The sequence below is a fragment of the Schistosoma mansoni genome, chromosome W (assembly GCF_000237925.1).
Source record: "Schistosoma mansoni strain Puerto Rico chromosome W, complete genome".
Classification (NCBI taxonomy): domain Eukaryota; kingdom Metazoa; phylum Platyhelminthes; class Trematoda; order Strigeidida; family Schistosomatidae; genus Schistosoma; species Schistosoma mansoni.
Window position 1 is genome coordinate 3,302,365 of NC_031502.1, and position 16,999 is coordinate 3,319,363.

General features: G+C 34.6%; 1 protein-coding gene across 1 annotated transcript in view; it reads right to left on the reverse strand.

Annotated features, from left to right (window-relative positions):
- Positions 1-283: 283 nt before the first annotated feature.
- Smp_153250 (hypothetical protein) overlaps positions 284-16,999 on the reverse strand; it is a gene marked incomplete at both ends in the record, with an annotated part of 39,887 nt that continues 23,171 nt past the window's right edge. Inside the window, 8 exons of the mRNA XM_018799939.1 lie at positions 284-682; positions 2,093-2,464; positions 3,827-4,320; positions 6,095-6,140; positions 7,846-8,181; positions 9,057-9,134; positions 13,931-14,146; positions 16,296-16,375. Of these exons, the coding sequence (XP_018653802.1) occupies positions 284-682; positions 2,093-2,464; positions 3,827-4,320; positions 6,095-6,140; positions 7,846-8,181; positions 9,057-9,134; positions 13,931-14,146; positions 16,296-16,375 (2,021 nt within the window). The remainder of the gene's footprint in view (positions 683-2,092; positions 2,465-3,826; positions 4,321-6,094; positions 6,141-7,845; positions 8,182-9,056; positions 9,135-13,930; positions 14,147-16,295; positions 16,376-16,999) is intronic.

The window sequence follows — 16,999 nt, forward strand, 5'->3', positions numbered from 1 at the left end:
CTAAAAAGTTCAACTGGTTAATATTTCATTTATTAAATGCATAGGGAATAAAGTGGAATTTTTCTTTACAAAAGAAACAACTGATTATTATACAAATATAATACAATACACATTTATACAAAAGAAAAGATCATAAAGGAAAAACCTTGTTGCTGTACACACATTGGAAGTTGAGAAGAAATCTTATTTTAAAAAAGGAGATAGAAAAAAAACCAATAAAAGAAAAAATAAACTTTATAAAAAAAACAAAAACAAAAAAAATCCTTCATTCACAACAAATTTTTTACCCATACAATACTTGTTGTGATCCAATACCAGCTCCACTGTTAACATTTCCTCCTCCTCCTCCTCCTATACCAAATCCAGTCATTACATTGGAATTATTCAATGATGTAGAATCAGATGAACTGATTGGATAGGATGCAGCTACAGTTTGTGTAATAAGTAGAACAAGTTGAACTAATGCTGAATCATTACTATTGGTTGCCATAGCATTTGCTTTTGATTCTACATCAGTATCATGTAATAATCTTAAAAGATTTAAATTAATTGTATCTGATTGATTTCTATTATTTGTTATTATATTTTGTGATTGATTAATAGTTGGATAGATAACAACATGATTTACATCCCAATCATAACCAACAACAACTAATTGAGCTAATGGGATAAGATTTTTAGACTAAAAATAACAAGAAAGAATCAATAAATGTGAATGAATACCACTATTTATGAGGGAACAATAAAATATAAATTATCAGGGGTTTTGTGGAGATTTCAGTATTTTTCATAGTTGAGATTATGAGTCAATTGAAGCTAGACCACCATGGTTAAGTGCTCTGGCGCGAGACTGGTAGGTCCTGGGTTCGAATCTCGCGAGTGCGGGATCGTGATGAGCACTACTGAGGAGTCCCATAATAGAACGAAACGACCGTCTAGTGCTTCCAGGTTTTCCATGGTGGTCTAGCTTCCATTGACTCATGATTTCAACTATGAAAAAGTGTCAATTATCAAAGGATAAGTATATATTTGTGTAATTGACTTGGAATATAACAGTTTATATGTGAGGAGGCTACTGTTAATATCTGGTTGTATAAACCAAATTAGATGATAAGGAATTTAAACATGTAACCTACTAGTTGAAAGGAGAATGTCTTAATCATATAAATCTGATATCCTTCTTCATGAATTAAAGCGCAGAATAAAAAGTCTATCTTTCAACATATAGCTACTTAGAAAACTTACCAGAAGAAAACATGATATAAACACTATAGCAGTTATTTCAATAGCTTCTATTCGTTCATTTACAAAAGAACACTGTTAAAAAGCATTCTTTTTCTTTCACAATTGAACACAAAATATATGTGTGAAATGGTCTAAGAGGGATAGCAGGACTATTCACATTTTTCGTTAATTACTCTAAAGTCTCACAATATTAATGACTGATTCATTTTTTCCGAACATAATTTTCTGCATGATCTTTGCTCTTTCCTGATTGGTTAATACTAGTTTTAGGTGGATGGTTTTCTGTGTTCCTCTTGAGGTTATCTTTTCGTTACTGTAAAGATAGATTTGTTCCATTTTAAATTGTTTTATTTGAATATCCAGTATTCCCTATACTTCATTTTCTTGTGTTAGAGGCTAGTTGATGAAGTGTTGTTTTATGCTATCTCCCCTTATCCAGTTCATAGGAGAACCATTCGTATTAGAATAGCTCAATCGTACCTCATTGTGTATGTAACTGTAACAATTTAAAAGTGAAATACATAATTGTCGATCAAAAAAACGGCAATTACGGTTGACATTAAACATCACTCCTTTATCTATTTCAGTTTTGAAGGTGACGACGATATCGAACAGATGGCCGACAGTTGGCCAACCATAACATGATAAGTTAACCAATTGATGTACTCCTGTAATCAAATCACTGAACAAACCAATGCTCATTTGTCCTGGTAAAATACAATAGACCAATTCTATAAAAATGAATGAAAATCTAGTGCACTAGCCCGCTTATTCAGAAAATACATATATTTGATTTCAAATTATACGATTGGTATTTTTGATTAAGCAATAATAACAAAAAGCTTACCAAATGTCGTGAATGTGAACGCGTTATTAACAATTGTAATGTGATTTTCGACGGACGAACAATGATACCAGGCATACCAGGCTGTAAATCGGAACCAGTGTCAAATGTAAGTAGATTTTGTGCAGCCCCAGTGGTCGCTGACGCTGCTGCATTCGGTGGTTGATTTGTTAATGAACTACTGCTACTGATAGCAGTAACACGTGAATTAACACCCATCCCAATTAAACCTATACGTACATAAACAGGAGCTTGAGCAGGTGAATGTAAATCAAACGCTAGAACACGACCCATTGCACGTAATGCATGCGGAGGTAGTAACAATAATCGGAAAAACGCAGTCACAGCACTTGGTTGAAATGGGAAAGAACAAACCTGAAATATAACATTGAACAGAAAAAAGGAAAACAAAATGCTTTATTAATACCAGGAAATTTCGCAGTTCACTTTCACAACTGATCATAGTTAGACAACGAATCAGAGAACTAGAAAGCATTACACAACTGCTTCGTTGTATTATAGGATTTTTCAGTGGTATACATCTGCAAACCTACTGCAGATAGAACTCAGAACTCTCAGTTCTCACAGCGACTACTTGACCATTACACTAATCAATTGGGATTCAATGACTTATATTTTTAATTTGCTGTTCAGGAGTATCATGCTAGGACAAAACAGCCACCCAATGCTTCTTGGTTTTTGATGGTTGTTTAATCAAGATTAGCTCATGATGTCAACGATAAAAAAGAATTGTTCATGCTCATGGTAAGGGTAGTGTAATAATATTATTCAGTTCTGCTAGTTAGTCACATAAACCATCAAGCTTGTTTTGATTTCACACATGACTAGCTTTGACGCTAAGAACGGCATACTACACCTTGCCCCATTAATTTCAGCCTCCATTGTTAAGCCTTTAAACATACGGAGCTAACTTATCTAACACTACTCACAGAGAGACCGAAGGCGACCGACTTCAAGGAATTGATCCCCGGAATTTTAGATCACGCTCCATGATTACAAAGACCTCTACTACTAGTCCATTTTCAGGTCATCTTAAGAACTGTCCTTCAATGGTATGGAAAACCTAGGTAACTGACAGCCACCCTCATACTTCCAATAGCACATGATACCGACAAAGATATAGTATGGTCACTCGTTTTAGTAACTCGAGATGAGATTTATTAGGATGGCAAGTATGCCTTCATCGCAAGTCCAAACTAGTATGAAACCAAAATTCAGGGTTTCCAGCTTGAGTAGCGTAGTCACCTAACGCCAAATACGTTTCACCTCGTCTCCCACTGTTCGAAACATTCCTAAAGGTCCTCAAAAGGAGTGATCTTCGCCCTTCAACATCAAAGTGCTTTGCCAAAAACGTGTCCACCGCGACAGAAGTTCAGTAATTATTCAGACAATAAATCGCCAATCAGAAAGCATAAAATACTACATATGTACACTGTTTTCTACCAAAATAAAAGGTCGGTGGTCGGCCTAACAGCCTTCACCGATACTGTTAAACTATTTGCAAAACAGACACTATTCATAAGTAATCCTAAAAATCCTGGAAATTTCTCGTGGATTACGCTAAAGCTTCATTCAATGTCCTAAGTAGAGAGAGATTCACTCTCATTTACTGAATAGGTCACGTGTAGAGGTAATTCAACTGGTACCAAACCTACCCCACAAACAACAGTATGAAATCACATATCATATGTATGTATGAATTCGAGCATCACTTACTCTTTTGTCAAAAAACTCTTCAAAAACATTCAGTGTTTCAGGTGGCCAACGATCACATGAGTTGACACTTTGACTAAGTTGAAGTTTTAGCCTCCACCAGAAAGATTCGATTCCGTTGCTGGTAGTTGGTTGACATAACATTGACAATTGAACAGTTAATTGACTCACTGGCCAAACACATATAAACACCGCATTTTCAAGTAGATCATGTTGATTTTTGATTCGTTGTTGTTCATCAGTTTGTTGTTGTTGGTCATAGGGGATTTCATTATGAACATGATGAATCGGTACATCTAAACTTTGTATAGCTAAAATTGCAGCATGAAATAATAGACTTGTTGATAAATAAGATTCAAGTAGTGTTGGACCTGGATCAGTACGACGACAATTTGTTGGAGAAAATGTTTTTGATGATATTATGCCTGATTTAAATTTATCAAATGTTAAAATTGTCAATTGAGCGAATTGAGTAAATGTTAAGCTGGTCAATTTTTCTATAAAGTAGAAAAATAAAAATTAATAATGATAACAATGTTGGAGATTACACAATAGTCTGAAAAAATCGTGGTATTTTAAGGGGATAGACAATATTTGTAGAGTAGGATAAGGAATTTCAAGGTATTGTATGATTTCTGGCCTAGATAGTTTGATCATAAAGTTTTCCATTGAGGAAATCATCCAACTGCGTCACATGACAAGCCCTCACATGGTATCCTGGAGGTCAAAGGAGGAGAGGAAGACCAAAGAACACGTTACGCCGAGAAATTGAGACAGACATAAGAATAAACATCAGTTGGATAGAACTAGAAAGGAAGGCTTAGGACAGAGTGGGTTGGAGAATGCTGGTCGGCGGCCTATGCTCCATTGGGAGTAACAGGCGTAATTAATTTCTATATAATATGATTAGTACATACTTCACAAAAAGAATTGACTGATTTTGCGCTTAATCCGTGATTTCTGACAATTAAAACAAATACGTAAATAGGAGCAACACGATTGTGGAAAACAACTAAGCAGAACAAGTTGTCAGTCAGTTATGGAGAGATCTAAATAATTTATTTTCTTTTTGTAAAGCATTTGATGATGATCTTGTCCAGGAAAACGATGCAGATCTGTGGTTGGAGGTAGTCGACAGGGAATCCTGGACCTAGGTTTCGTGTCATTTGGCACTCCGTTGGCAAGGTGTGCATGTAATCTTGAGAGCTGATGTTCTGTGGTGGACTCGAACTTGATCACTACTCAATGATCAATCAATTGTAGATACATTTTTCCTACAATGGGTCAGTCGCGAGACGTCTCCGGCTGTGAAGCTGGGTGACACGGGACCGAATCTGGTGAGGAGCATCACTTGCCTCAAGATTACAGGTACATATTCTTGATGAGTATCGAACAGCACGAAACCTAGGTTCAAGATTTCCGGTCAACTACCTCCAACCATCACCTTACATCAAAATATATTGCATGCGATGTCGAGTCACCTAGACTAGTATTCACACTGTAACTTGATGGATAGAATTCCATCAACAAGAAAGACTTGAACTGCATGACATTGATCACTACCCAATGATGAATCAGTTATAAAAAGCAATGCAAACTTTGTGATTAGACTACTCAGACCAGGGAACACACGACACCTGTAAAAAAAGGTGAAAATTAAATCTACTCCCCAATCAATCAATTGAAACTAGGAAGTTAGTGGTAATTTTCTCTAAGCAATCCAATAAATTTTCGTTAGATAAGAAAATATTACCAGCAATTCGAATTACTCTCTTATGTAAACAATGTTCATGAAAATATCAGATTTACAACGGAATATAAACATATTAAGCAATTTGGCTTTCAAGACTTAGATGTAAGACGAAGAAATGATGGAACCAATTGACGAAACTATCCACAATAAAGAAACTATGGTGAATTTTGCTATGGACAGATCAATTATTGAAGAGTAGCGTAATATTCATCTACTCGATTAGTCCTGATCGAATCTTATCAATCACCATTAGTTTAGATATTCTGAAATCTCATTGAGCTTATAGGTGTGTATTGCTCCGAAGAGTCCTATACTACTGCAAACAACAATCCAGTGTGCTTTCTGGTTTGTTAACAGTTGTCTAATTAGGATCAGTTTGTGAGCTAAACTATTTACTGATTCCCACACACACACACACACCTCCATGAATAATAATGTTTAAGATTTCCCTGAATTATTTGACAATCAAAATAAATATTAATAATAATGATAATAGTAATAATAATGTAATAGCTTACCATCTGAATTTATGCAAAATAATTCTTGTACGGATTTTAAGAATTTCTGTACAAAAATTAACAAAAAATGAAATGTAACGTAGTAATATTGGAAGAAAAACGCTTGTATAAAAAAATATCGGTCACAGAAATATTTACCATCTAGATTACAACCAAAAGACAAAAGTCTTTCAGGAAAACAAACGACATATATGTCGAATGGATGGTTAGACTTTAGAACACCAAGCCTTAAGGTTTAAAATGTTCTCTACCTACTTCAGTTTGGACAACCAGATAGTACTAATAGGCCTCACATTCGAAGTATGGTTCATAACGAATTACTTAGTGAGTGGATCCATTTAAATTTAAATATTAAATGTTCATGTCACCACCAGTCAGTTGTCACAATCCTTAAAGGGCCTGACAGAAACTTGCTTTATTGCATATCTTCATATTATATGAACATGACAAAAATAGATGATTAGTGAAATAATCAAAATAATAGTATTATTTATAATCGTGAAAGATTAAACATTTGAGAAAACAATTTGTGAAGAAGGACTGAAGAACGTAAAGGAAACTTACAGCAGGATCACCACTGGCTTTTATTCTGAACGATGTTTGATGACGTTTCAAGCCACTGAGTTGTACTATCTCTAGGATCCCAATCAGGGGAGTCGTGAAGGACCGGACAATGTCAGTCTTGTACAGCTTTCTTCTATACCCCGGAATCTTGTCATAAACAGACCACTTTACCGCTTTTTACAACCAGTCCCAGAGTCCGCGAATAATTCGAGATGTGGAATTCGGCAGGAATATATTCGTAGTACATGTCTAAGCAACCGGGGCCAGTGTTTCAAGATAGTGATACTAGTCGAATTGTTCTCATTGTACCCGAACACATGTTGCCGAACCTCTACATCACTAACATGGTGTTGACACTAATTATTAGAAATCCTTTGGAGACAATAATGATCGAATACAGAGATTTGCCAAAAAATCCTTAAATCGGAAACACTAGATAAAAACTCCTCTCACCAACCGGGCATAAAGCCAACGATTGATGTGTGGGCGAGAATGACAATGATTGGTTGTCTTGATGAGTCAGACATTAGATAGGATGACAGGTGTTATGTGTTATATATATTCCCCTATCCTTATTATGTATTAACTGTTCCTTGTTGATGGACACTTATTGATTGACTGTTCTTTGTGTCGGATTTTGGTGTGGAAATATATTGACGTTAAAGTCAGGCTAATCTCGTGTTCTTGATCTGAGTTGTGTTGAAGTCCTGTAGAATAGACACTGGGTGGGAATCTAGTGTAGATATTCGTCTAAGGTAAATTAGCGTCCCACATACGTGTAAGAAGTAAAAGGACTGTTATAACCAGAAACCCCAGCGTTATAATCAGTATCCTCTCTCCTTTACGTTTATAACAACGATTTACAGTCAAACTAATATCACGACGGCGTCAAAGATGACCCAGATTGGAAAAGTTCGCTCTGAATTCCATTATACGTAAAGTGGATGAATGTTTATTTACCTTACTTTGTTGTTCTATTAAATTTTACAGTTGTTATTACGTAACTTTAATATTCATAATCATTCAATATAAATCAACAAAATAATTATTAATAATTCTAGGTTGTGGGCAGCCGATTAAAATCACATGAAATAAACGAATTCATCTTATTCTAATATGCTCGTCGTCTTTCTTTTATACACCAACAACAAACATATACACACAAATAATAATAAACAAAAACCTACCGAGAAAGCAGGTAATGGAGCTAAGTTGCATAAAGCTTTGTCATCCAACATTTGATTATTCCATCCATCTGTATTGAAAATAGGTGGATAGGGCTTTTTTCCCGTTGTTAATTGATTATAGGCATCATGTAATTGAATAGATTTAGTTCTTTTTAATGTGTCATTATTATTGTTGGATGATAACATTGTAGACGATACAATTGAATGTTCAATAATATTTAGTGTAATTCGTAAGCTTAGTGATGCACGATAGATTAGAATAAGATCATTAGGGGATAAGGCGATCAGTAGCATACCACACACAGCTTGTAAACAATGATTATGCGGAGAAATAACCTAAACGAATAAGAACACTTTATTGAGGAAGAAAGACAGAACTAAAAATAAACATACCCACAGTCATTAAAATCAGAGAAAAATTTAATCACTAAAAAATATTACACAGTAGCTCTTACTTACTAATGGGGTATTTGGTCAGTCAATCAGTCAAGAGTGACACAGAACATAGAATATATGTTTATCGGCTTAACCTGACACATCATATCAGCAAATTTAAGTGAAGTTATCATGAAAAATCTAAGAGTAGCACAAGTTGTAACCGTATTACCAATAGTGGAAAAGATAAGGCATAGACAATATGATTCGAGAAGGAATGAATTCCCAGGTTAAGACAGAGAAATAATTTTTAAACTCAGGATTGAAGAGGAAATAAAGAGTGAATGCAACCAGCTACGTTTCTACTCGTCTATATGGGTTAATTCAACAGTGAATGACTTCATAAGCTGATGCAGTGTCTTGATTTGACAGCCTCTAGCTTTCTATTCAGTAGGCCTACACTGTCTTATGTAGTGTCGATATTCAGTTGATTAGTTCCAATTCTTTTTTAATTCATCCTGTATATTAATTTATATACATTAATCTACGAAATTAATCGGCCATATAAGGTCTATGGAATGATTGTAATTTACAGTTACAGACCTTAAGATATACATGGCTTAGAAATGACTACAGTAGAGCGAAATAATTTATCTTGTTTTAAATTTTAAGTTAGAATATTAATCTATACTTTGTGAAATGAAATAAAGAGTAGTTTACTCAAATAAATCCCATGAAAGGAAATATGTAATGATAGTACACAGTAATTGATACTAGCATACTGAGAAATTCTATAGTGATTAAAGACAATATGAATTTCACTGAAAAATGATTACCTTAAGACCATTATAAGACAAAACTTGATCCCGGAGAGGTTCCACACATCGAAAGAATTCCAACGTATTCAACATTGTCTATAAACAATGTAAAAAAAAGCCATAGTCTTCAAAAGAGATGTTGAAACATTAGGATTTTTGAAAAGAAACAACTAAATAACCGTAAAATGAAAAAAATTCTAAGAAATTTGGATAAATACTACTGTAGCTGCATCATGATCGACAACGTTGCACCGAATCGTTGAGACGCGGGTAAAGATTCAGTGAAAAAAAAAACAGGTATATGCTATGGTTTTCATATATTTCTTGACTAATAAAACCACCTATGATGCTACACTCTAGATCAGTCATATGATTTACAAACGAGATCATCTTCTCAATTAAGATCACTGGATAATTTATGATTTACCGGAAAAAGTATTTGAAACGTTTGGAAAGAGTATTCATCTAAAGAGATGAAAAAAAATTAAAATATAGGAACAACTTGTAACATAACTGAAAGAAACATCTTTTCAAATGTAAATTGAAATTCCTCTACAAATAATTTGATCGAAAGCACATTTCATCTCACTTGTTGTTCTTATAGACTAGCAAAAATAGTTTTTATAAGATTTGTGCTTTCAAGATCTGTTCTTTACTTTCCTTCTTTGCATTGCATGATCTGCCATTTTCTACGACAAAAATAATACTTTCACTCACAAATCATATTCGATTTGCTATTTATTTAAACACATAAATATTGGTACAAGGAAGCACCAGATACATATGCGCCTCACAAATCATATTCGATTTCATGCAATTGGTTCCCTTTACGAATTTAAATAAAGCAAGAACAAACATTGATGCAGAATAGTATGAATTCATATTATTTCGAGGTTTCTCGTCAGCTGCTTACAAACCAAAATTGTGATAGAATTTTTACATGAATTTAAACAGCTCCTGTTTTTGTGTACAAAAAACATACAATTTAAATTTAACAATGTTCTGTACCGACAGATTGATGGAATAGCAATGGGCAGCCCTCTAGGCCCAATTCTTGCCGACATTTTTATGGGACATCTGGAACAAAAGAAACTGAAGCACGCAATCGACAGTACCACACTCTACTGCAGATATATGGATGACACGTTCCTTGTCTGCAAAAATCACCAACACTCCATGTACCTACTAAGTCTGTTCAATAAAGTACACAAAGATATAGAATTTACCATGGAACATGAAGTTGATGATAAATTCCATTTCCTAGATATTGGAATTAGGCGAACATCAGACGGCACACTACAAAGACACATTCACCGCAAAAATACTTGGAGCGGAGTTTATCTCAACTTTAACAGCTTCTGTCCAATGAGCTATAAAAAGGGTATTGTGCGAAACCTTTTTGACCGCGCACGAAAAATCTGCTCAAAAGAATGCCTCGAAGAAGAAATTACTACAATCACCAAATGCCTACGTGAAAATGCATATCCGGATAAATTCATCCACAAATATGCTAATACAAACCCTCCGATTAAGCATGATACAGTTGAAAAGAAAACCTGCTTCCTATCCTTACGCTTCAAAGGAGATGAAGTCGCCGGAATTATCAATCACAGAATTAATTCCGCTTTAAAAGTGACCTACCCGGCAGCCAAAGTGACTACGTTATGGAAAACATACTGTTCACTGAAACAAACGAAAATCGACAAGTCCTCTCCCCTCTGTTGCTCCAACTGCATTTACCAATTCACATGTACGTGCCGTAGCACATACATTGGAAGAACTGAGAGAAGAGTACAGGTTCGTATTTCTGAGCATATTCCGAAGAACTTGACGCTGCGAGGGACTAAAGCTTTTAACAGTGCAATAGCTCGGCATCTACTTGACACCGGGCATACCGTCGATATTATGTGCGCGTTTAAAATTATCAATAGACAAAGAACCACTACCACTCTCCGCTTTGCTGAAGCCATTGCAATTAAGAAACTGAAACCGGACTTATGCATCCGAAAAGAGACTTTAATAAACTTATCACTACCCTGGTAATCCTTTTGTTTCTGTTTGTTTTGTGTTTTGGTTAATTTATTCATTTACTTATTCTAAGATAATTTTACACTCCCCCCTATTACCTAATTCTTAAAATAAATTTTATTCACACATTTCCACCACCTGATCCTCTTAAATTATCTTAACTTTCCAAACCCTATTTAATTATTATTACGTAATCTACCTTATCATTAGTCAATTCCATTAATCTCTACAATTATCACACAATTTATGAACTTCACTAAATTATTACACCACCCACCCTGGATTAACCTCCCTCTTTTGACCCCTGACCTGTTTCTAGCATATATATATAGTTATTATTGTAATCACGTTATTTACACTCATTTATGTCAATTGTTTCATACTATCTTCATGTAAAAATTCTATCACAATTTTGGTTTGTAAGCAGCTGACGAGAAACCTCGAAATAATATGAATTCATACTATTCTGCATCAATGTTTGTTCTTGCTTTATTCATATTCGATTTGCTTGAGGGCTGTGATACTGCCCAGGTGCCCAAACTGAAGCAGGTGGTTTTCTTAGGGGCCCACACCCCGAGCCTTTGACCGAAAGATCTGATCCACAAGGCAGTGGAGCATCGTGAGGAGATGCAGTCCCATGGTAGCCGGTGACCAAATAATTGGTTCATACGCCATTTGTTCCTTCAGGATACTGGAGTCCATGTGCACCATTGGTTTGGAATCAGGGTTTTCCAACTCTACTAGGTGAACTCGCCATGTCCACCAACCCGGTTAAAGCGCCGGACATTCGCTTTTCGTCCTCTCAATTTCGTAAACAACACCCCCGCCACGAGAAGGCAGTGAGTAGGACTTCCCTGGCAGAGGCTATATATTCGCTGGCCATGTGAGAGCATTTGGAGAGGGAGAGCGGACTCTCCCCACTCTCGGCCGTACCAGGGCATTTGGGGGCATACTTTCACTAGGTGTGTAGGGAGCCATATTGTATGTACGCCAGTCTCTTCTACGTTAAATTTCTTTGAAATGTAATAGGTTCTTGTCATAAATTGACTAATGATCAGTTTTTATAGATCGGACTAGCAAGACTTTTGTTATACTGAAGACTGAGTACTAAAAACTTCCAAGTGTCGTTTATTTTAATGTAAGCTTTTAGCTTAATCACCATTTACGTTCACATATTTTGTTAATATAGCAACAAAGCTTCCCATCCCACTCGTTTTAATATGAAGAAAATACGTGTTTGTTTTAGAATAAACAGACACTTGACTTTGATGAAATTTCGACCCTGATATATTACATACTATCCCATATTGTTACCCATTACGTTTTCCTTGGACTTTTGAAAAAAACATTACCCCATATTAGGTAAAGTATTGAAGATTATTAAATGGTGAATTCTTTGAAGTATTAAGAAAATCAGTGATATTAAACATTTAAGACTTTACAAACTATCGGTAAACGTTATTTTATTAAATACAAACCACTAATTTTATTCACGTTTTAAACTGTTGTATCCCGCGGAGATGCATGATAGGTAACTTTGAGAACTATTTGTGGATCAATGTGATATGTATATTTCCTATTGTATAATCGTTAAGTAACTAAACTATTCGTATTCGTGTCCCCCTTATAATAAGCTTTACTTTGACCTATGAACTATTATTATACAATTTACCATTCTTGAGTTATCCCTAGTTCATTAATTACTGTTCCCCCTATTCACAGCCACATTTGGCTGAATCTTGTATAAATGTTATTTTCTATTTTGTGGTACGATGTGGTCAGTTTTTTTGGTATATAAACCCAGTATGTTTGAGAATAATGATTCATACCACAGAGGTTGTTATTGGTGTTCTGGACTTAACTGGCTGGGCTAGGCAGAAAGCAGGACTGATAAGTACTGAAGACAGCTTATACGGCTTTTGTGTATTACTGGATCCGATCGATAAAATCACTCCCCGCTGATAGGCGGTCTTATCATTCATATATAATAAACAGGGCACGCACACACTCACACGATATACATAAACCCTTATGAATATTTAACAAAACGAGATTTCCACACTTTAGAGTTAATGCAACGAAACAGAAATATAACCAATGATACAATACATGATCAGGAAAAGCTTGTAAAATCGGCATTAAGGTATACTTTTTTTACATTTTGAACATGATACCTACAGATTATGAGTTTGAAACCTCATGAAGAGGTTCATCTTTTTTTTTGAAGTATAGTGTAAAGTAAGTTATACAAAGGTGAAACAAAGTGACCGAAGTTTGTTGATGAAAGTTACATATTTTATTAAGATAATGAATATGTGTTCCCATCTTCAACAAATTGTATTGACGATCGAAAGGGTTTTAAAGAAGAAACCATTTTTAAGCTTAAACTATGAAGTACGGGAAAATGACCATAAAATCCTAAACAAACAACAATCGATGGAACGGATTAAAGTTGCACTAAAGAGACGCTTCACTGATGATCAACTATTCTTTGTATATAACAGCGGATTTTCCTTAAATCAATCAAAAATGTATAAACAACCTTCTGAAGTCACTTCCAAATGCATTTACGTGTACTTGTGTAAGGATGTACACATGAAGGACTGAAAAAAAAGAATATCTACATAGCATTCCGAACATATTCCTATGTGTTTTGTCTGAAGTCAGTCAGTTACAACGTAGAACTTCGTACGTACGTACGTCTGAAAGGAAGTGAAGTTTTCAGAATTCCGTTTGCAGCTAAGGAGAAGCCTTAAAATATTACGAATCCACGTTAGTTTGTAGATCATCTTCTTTGTGCTTCATTTCAGTTGATTAAGGAATCAGAGAGTATGAAATAAACCATAATATTCATAAAAACTCACTGTAGCTAAAGAATATATCGACTTCCTAGTGTTTAACAATTCTTCCAAGTGTTGTCTAGCAATCATATGTGGATTGAAATCAACATTTATTGTATTACTCATATTGATATCATCAGAGTTTAATTCTCGTGTTGTATCACTACTATTATTCAATGATGTTGGTCGAAAACCTAAGGCCAATGTAAATTTATGTCCAGTTGGATTAGATATATCGGCCTAGAAAAGAGAAAATAATAAGAAAGTTAAGTCTACCGAAGCGTCTAATTACATGATTACGATACGCGGGAAACAGCGATTTGTCAAAAAAGCGGTTTTTATTGAGGAATATATAAATATTATTTACAAACATTAACTCGTGACGTTTATGTAGCACTTAGCGCGTCTGCAAGCCTGAAAGAAGAAGTGCTTCCTGCAATAGTAGTATAAAGAATAATTATGACATACGCCAATGCAAATAACAGCTGATAGTGTGTCTAATCTTGATAACAGTTTATCAAAAAACAAAAAGGAACCAATAGCAAACAAACATGGAGACCGTTTAGTTTAAACAAAGATCAAACGACCATGCAAAATTAAGAATAACTGTCACAGGGATTGAGAGGAAGTAGTTATAATGATAAATGTCATTAGTATCTGTATATATTCTAGAATATTACACAACGAATTCGGGTTACAACATACGCGTAAGAATTGCTAGGAATAAAACTATTTACTCAATATTGATAAGTAGTATAAAACAATACACAAAAAAGGGTTGATGAGAAGAGAATAAGGGCGGAGAATGTGAACGAACTTAACAAACAGTATGACATGAAAATTCATTATTGTAATAGACTTTATTGAATTCTGTCTTTTCACTAAAAGACAGAAAATAGTTAAGAAGATTAAAAGATGAAAAAATGTGAAATTAAACAACTTTACGGTCAAAAGTAATTAAGTGATATACATATATATTTCTGACGAGTCTCAGATTATAAATACAAGCGGACTCGTCATCTATACGGAATACTGTTAATATTCAGACACCTTGAAAGCATATATTTGGAGTAAGAAGTATCTTTTATATGATGTTGGCTTGACGGAGAGGATTAGGAATTCGGCAGAAAGCCTAGAACTAGGGTTTTTGTTATTATCTGTTACACTTACTAACAAAATCAGTTGTTAATTGTTGTGGTGTATCACAAATCAATTGAAGTCAAGAGAGATCATTTGGAAACTGACTCAGCAGTTGGATGTTCTTCATCGAGATTAAATAGCGCGATATGATCTGAACTAGAACGGAATAGATTCCTAATCCTATTTAGTGATTAGCTGTTCTACGGCTGACTTCAGTCAATCATACATATCATGTTGAGATAGTAAGTAAGATCAAGAAATCAATAGACAGTTTGAACTAAAGCACAGTGCTAACATTTTATAAAGTTATATGTAGATAAATTGTGAAACAGAAATCGAATAAAATGGCTGTTGATTCTCCCTACTGCATCACATTACTTAATTAGATCCAGTAATTAATTTCACCTTCATCATTTTGAGCATTTAGCGTAACAAAATTTGTTGTCTTGGATTAATATTCAATTTACATATTACTGCAATTGTAAATTCGTAACGCAGTCAAATCAGAACATGGAATCAGTCCATGAAGTCATTGGTAATTAGTCTGAGCCATGTTAATTAATAGGTGTAGACTACTTGGCTGGGTCCCGTTTGACTATTGTAACCAATGGTTAGAGACTTTGAGTGACATGCCTCAAAATCATGTGCAGTAGCGCAGGTGCATCCATTCTTTGTATTTCTCCAGATTCTAAGCCTCTGAATTCCCCATAACTTTTTGTATTTTTACTTCACAAATTTATATTTTCATCTTCAATCGCATCTTTGATGTTGAGTCTTTTCTGTTATCACTAATACTGTTACTACCTCTATCATTCTGGGATTTGGCCAGACAATTTCAACTGTCTGTACTAATGGGGTGGGTATGGCAACTTAAACCGATGTACATCCGTATTAGATTCTATGTTGTAAGTGACTGCTTAAGTGTATCAGTTCCCATAGTTTATGTTTTAGTCTCTGTTTCGACTGTAAATAGTCACTGTCAACTTTAGACATAGATACAAGCTATTATTTGCATCCCTACATACGCTGGAGAGTTAAAAGACACAGATACTTCACAAATTAGGGCGTATACTTAATTTTTATATTTTCGTAGAAATATAACCATTTTCTAAGCAAAATCTTTTTGTTGAACTGTGATTTTTCGCGCTCATGTGATCAGATAATTAAATAGATCCAACAGTAGATATAGAGAATATCACACATACACTGTGCAATATTCAGTTTACCAATAACAATAAATCAAACTTACCAAGTAGTAAGTACCATATATTAATGATAATGTTCTAAGATTGTATGAATAAACTTGTGCACCTTTAGGAAGATAAACATCTATTGAAGAGAAGAAAACAATTCAGTAATTCATTTTAATTCAAAGTGAAATATTATGTACATGATTATTTCTAAAATTATGGAGAAACCCAACCTAACGGGATTGGAATGCCATACAGTTGAATGTGACAATACTGACATGAGAAAACGTGAACGATCTCATGCGGACGGTTGTGTCAAACCCATAGTTGAACAACTTATGTGTCGATGGAAAAAAAACTTGCGTTTATATGAAGATTCATAATAAGTTTGTTGACAGTAAGTACAACCGCATAAATAGACACATTCATAGATTGCCACTGAATAGTGAACTACTATTACTGATTCATTATCACATGAGGTGATTAAATTCCATTATAGATCGTACTGTAATCAATATTCTCAATGATATGATATACTTTGATGTAATAATCTTGATGTGAAAGCTTCAGGAAAAATATTATGAAGAATTTCAACTTCAATGACTTTCGACATTCAATATTTGGCCAGAAAAGTCTGTTCCCTGTAGATAAATCCAATGACCGGAGAAACTTTAATTAGAGTATTTCAACGTTAGTTAATATTATACACGACAAAATGGGATAGACTACATTTAGAAGTCTATCCAAACGATGGCCCAAGTAA